Raw genomic sequence first — 4,397 nt, 5'->3', positions numbered from 1 at the left:
TAAAAAATATGACAAAATAATGATAATAAATACTATAATTAATCTCACTTCAAAATAATTTATTCTTTTTGGCAAGAATTTCACATCAAAATTAGCAATGTTTCTCCTTTTCAAAGGTTCTTTTCCCGGCCTTAACAATTATATATATTTAACACTAGATTTAGGGTTTAGTATGTTAATTTAGCATCTTATTGTTGGAGAGCTTGCATGTTATCATGTGATAGCCTGGTAGGAAAGAAAGCAATAGAGCAGTTCGGGTGTTTATAAATCCATATTATAAATCGAACTCATGATATCATCCTACATCGATCTAATTTGATTCTAATTATTGAGCTGAGCATAGTCGATCGAGCTTGTTATTACATTTCAACACCAAGATATGTTTTAGGATCTTTAATTTCTTCAGAAATATATGAATTTGACATCTTCCTTTACAATCATTTAAACATATGTATTACAAGAAGTGCAATTTACAACACATAACTACCTTTCAATATCACCATCATGTTATTCCCATGGATGAACACGCTCTTCACTATTCGCCGGAATGTCTTTGAGGTAAATGCCATCGTCTTTCGCAGTCCAAAAACACTCTTTCCAGTTGCATTTGGTCCGAAGCCACATATGTTCAGCCTCCCTCCAGAACACATCAGTCACAGCATGTAGATTGCCGGCACGCCAGTCGCAAGTGAATTTTGTTGTCCCAGGCAAGTTGACATGGAAATGCCAATTGAAGTCGCCACCAGGACCAAGAGTATGGATGCCGAGATCGTCGACGTCGGACTTGCAGTGGACAACCAGTTGTCTTCCTCCACTCAAACCGTTAACAACGTGCACATTCCAATTGGTGGGATCAAGACCGGGCCATTTGGCATAGGATTCCGGGCAGATGCTAAGTGCCAAAGTTGCACACAAGTAGAAAATGGCAATGCCTTTGAGAGCTATCATTCTTGTTTATGAGGATTTAGATAGATGACTGATATGATCAATTCCTCGATGCTCTTTTTATATCCAATTTCTAGCAGTCAATGTATGAGAAAAACTGTTGTATGTGATTAACGATCGAAAGGCTCTCCTCTCCCTCAAAAGGTGATAGCCGTTCCTTGCGTCAACAAGAAAAATCTAATCTGAATCTGGGACACAACAGAAGAAGCTAGTATTAGTATAATGTGTAATTTTAGTTGTAAATGGTTATACGGTTTTGGGCACTCGGTAGATCTCCCAAGGACTTGGTCAAGATTTAAATTTTATCCCAGAGGATAGGAGCTCCTATTCTATGTTCTAAACTTCTAATGATTAGGGAAGTACAAGACGAAATAAGAGAAGATTAAAATATGAAGAAAAAAAAACTGTGATCGATGTTTCACAACTTAATATATATACCAAAAGAAAATTCAATCACTCAGTTAATTTTATTTACTTGAAATGGTATCTCAAGTATTGTGTCGTTACACGTAATCTTTTGATCCAACCATGAGCAAGTCTCTTCGATTCAATCAAAACCAGAACAAACAGCTTCTACGGCGCCACTGAGAAGACGACGATTACTTCTGCCTCGTAAGTTAAAGGTCGATTAATTCCGGCCGCCTGAAGGCCGTCACTCGTCATTGCAATGAAGGCCACATATTTGCCCGGCTTTGCCTATAAGATTCTCTGCTCAAAACCGAAAGCCTCATCAAGCCTTGTCGCTCTCAGCCTTCAAGACCGATCGCCACCTCGACGGGAAGCACAACTATGTTGTCTTGGAGCTGGAGCGCCGCCTCAATTATGGTGAATTTAATTCACCTGGAATGCACTCTTGTATTTGTTTGGTCATGTATCACATTAGAAATGCGTTTGAGTAACCAAAAGAAGGAAACTCGCTGCCTTATTCTTTTCAAAGGTTCATTTTCCGGCCTTATACCCTCTTAACAATTATATTTAAGACCAGTTTTAGGGTTTAATTATTAATTAGTAATGTTTTTTTTTCATACGAGGGTTTAGTCATGTTAATTTATTAGCATCTTGTTGGAGAGCTTATATATGGTCTTGTTCTCATGTGGTAGGAGAGAAAGCAATATAGCAGTTAGAGTGTTCCTAAATCCAAGAAATAAATCGAACTCATCCTAACATCTAATTAGATTCAAATTATTGACCTGAGCAAAGCCGATCAAGCTTGTTACGTATTACATTCCAACACAAGAAATATTTTAAGCCGAACTTGTTCTTTTATTTCTTCATAAATATATGATATTAACATCTTCGGATCTTCTTTTAGAGCAACTTTAGCAAACTCTCTATTTTAGCTTTTAGCTATTTTAGAAAGCGTGTTTAGCTTTTTTTAAATATTTTCGAAGCTCCAGCAGATTAGCCAAAATTTAGCTATTATGACTTTTAGCTATCTCGCTAGTTATATAACTCAGATAAGACTAGTTATAATTTAATACATTCCTTGTAAGATATTTTACGTGATATATAAATATATTTAAACTATTTAATCTTTATTTGAAGAATAATGTTGATGTAATGCTAGATAAAATAGAGAGCAATGATGCAGTCGCATTTCTAAAGTGGCTAGCCAAAATGACATTTTAGCTAATTTAACTAAAATTTAACTTAAAAATGGCTAGCATTGCTAAAGATGCTCTTACGATCTTATAAACATATATATATATATATGTATATATATACATATATATATATGTATTACAAGAAGTTCAATTTACAACATTACAACCATTTCAATATCACCATCATGTACGTTATTCCCATGGATGAACACGCTCGTCTCTATTCGCCGGAATGTCTTTGAGGTAAATCCCATCATCTTTCGCAGTCCAAAAACACGCTTTCCAGTTGCATTTGGTCCGAAGCCACATATGTTGAGCCTCCCTCCAAAACACATCAGTTAAGGCGTGTCGATTGCCGGCACGCCAGTCGCAAGTGAATTTTGTTGTCCCGGGCAAGTTGACATGGAAATGCCAATTGAAGTCGCCACCAGGACCAAGAGTATGGATGCCGAGATCGTCGACGTCGGACTTGCAGTGGACAACCAATTGTCTTCCTCCGCTCAAACCGTTAACGACGTGCACATGCCAGTTGGTGGGATCAAGACCGGGCCATTTGGCAGAGGATTCTGGGCAGATGCTAAGTGCCAAAGCTGCACACAAATAGAAAATGGCAATGCCTTTGAGATCTCTCATTCTTATTGTCTCTAAGAAGTTGGATAGATGACTGATGTGATCTCAATTGCTCGATGGTTCTTTTTTATAGGCGAATTCTAGTGAATGATTGACAAAAGCTGTTTGTTTGATTAACGAAATGCTCACCTCTCCCTTAAAATAGATGACCGTTCTTTCAGTCAACAAGAAAAACCTAATCTGGCACACAACAGATGAACAGAAGAAGCGTAATAGTTGTATAATGTGTAATTTTAGTTGTAAATGGTTATACGGTTTAGGAGAATTAGGGCACACGGTAGCTAGGTCTCCCAAGGACTTGAGGACAAGATTTGAATCCAAGAGGGTGGAAGATCCTATTCGATCTATGTTCTAACTTCTAATGATTGAGGAAGTACAAAACGAAATAAGAAGAAAAAACAATGAAAAAATGAGTTGTTTCACAAATTAAAATATAATCACAAAACGTACCAAAAGAAAATAATATAATTGCAAAAATATGCTTAACATTGAAAACTGAAAGCCCAATATCATTTGGTCTAGCGGTACGGTCTCCCCTTTATGAGTGAGAAACTAAAAAAAAACTCGTTGTTGCATTTAAGTTGTTTAATCAATAAAAAAAGGTGTTGCTAAATGTACCCAGCAAATTTCTTAGTCTACCCAGTAACCCAATTTTTATTCCAGACCTTCCACTTTTACCCCTTATTTAAAATTAAGAAAAATACAACAAAAAAGAAATAGGAAACTTGAATCTTCACCGTCGTGCGCGCCGTTGTGGGTCTGCTCACCAGTGTTCTTATTGGCTTCGTAGTTGCATATCCTCAAGGACATCTTTAATCTTGATGACAGAGGTCGGGACCTCCTTTATATTCTCTTCTGAGTATTTTCTAAGGCCTAGCCTCGTGCTTTTATTGCTTTTTTTGTGTGGCTAAAGCTGGTGTTCTCCAATTCATTTATAATTTTTAGGTAGATGTTGCTCCATTGAAGATTTTGCAATCTTAGAATTTACAGATTTTGCCTTAATTATACATATGTATATATCTACATGATTGACCGTGAGGTAGAACTATGAATCAAGATCAAGAACAATGAAAGTAAAAGTGAGAAATAGAAGTGGAGCAATCAAAATTGTTGCCTCTAAACTTGAGTGAATTGGTTCTTGGATCTGGATTGTCTACGAGAGAGAGAGAGAGAGAGAGAGAGAGAGAGAGAGAGAGAGAGAGAGAGAGAGAGAGAGAG

At 36.9% G+C, this 4,397-nt stretch overlaps 1 protein-coding gene across 1 annotated transcript; it reads right to left on the bottom strand.

The window, feature by feature from the left end:
- Nucleotides 1-2,741: 2,741 nt before the first annotated feature.
- Nucleotides 2,742-3,182, bottom strand: LOC101314914. The gene has a single exon (XM_004292343.1). It carries the CDS (start codon nt 3,180-3,182, stop codon nt 2,742-2,744), a length of 441 nt encoding a protein of 146 aa, XP_004292391.1.
- Nucleotides 3,183-4,397: the final 1,215 nt, after the last annotated feature.

Source organism: Fragaria vesca, linkage group LG2, assembly GCF_000184155.1.
Source record: "Fragaria vesca subsp. vesca linkage group LG2, FraVesHawaii_1.0, whole genome shotgun sequence".
Taxonomy (NCBI): Eukaryota; Viridiplantae; Streptophyta; class Magnoliopsida; order Rosales; family Rosaceae; genus Fragaria; species Fragaria vesca.
The sequence above is the reverse complement of the archived record's forward strand: the minus strand, read 5'-3'. Positions and strand labels throughout refer to the sequence as shown.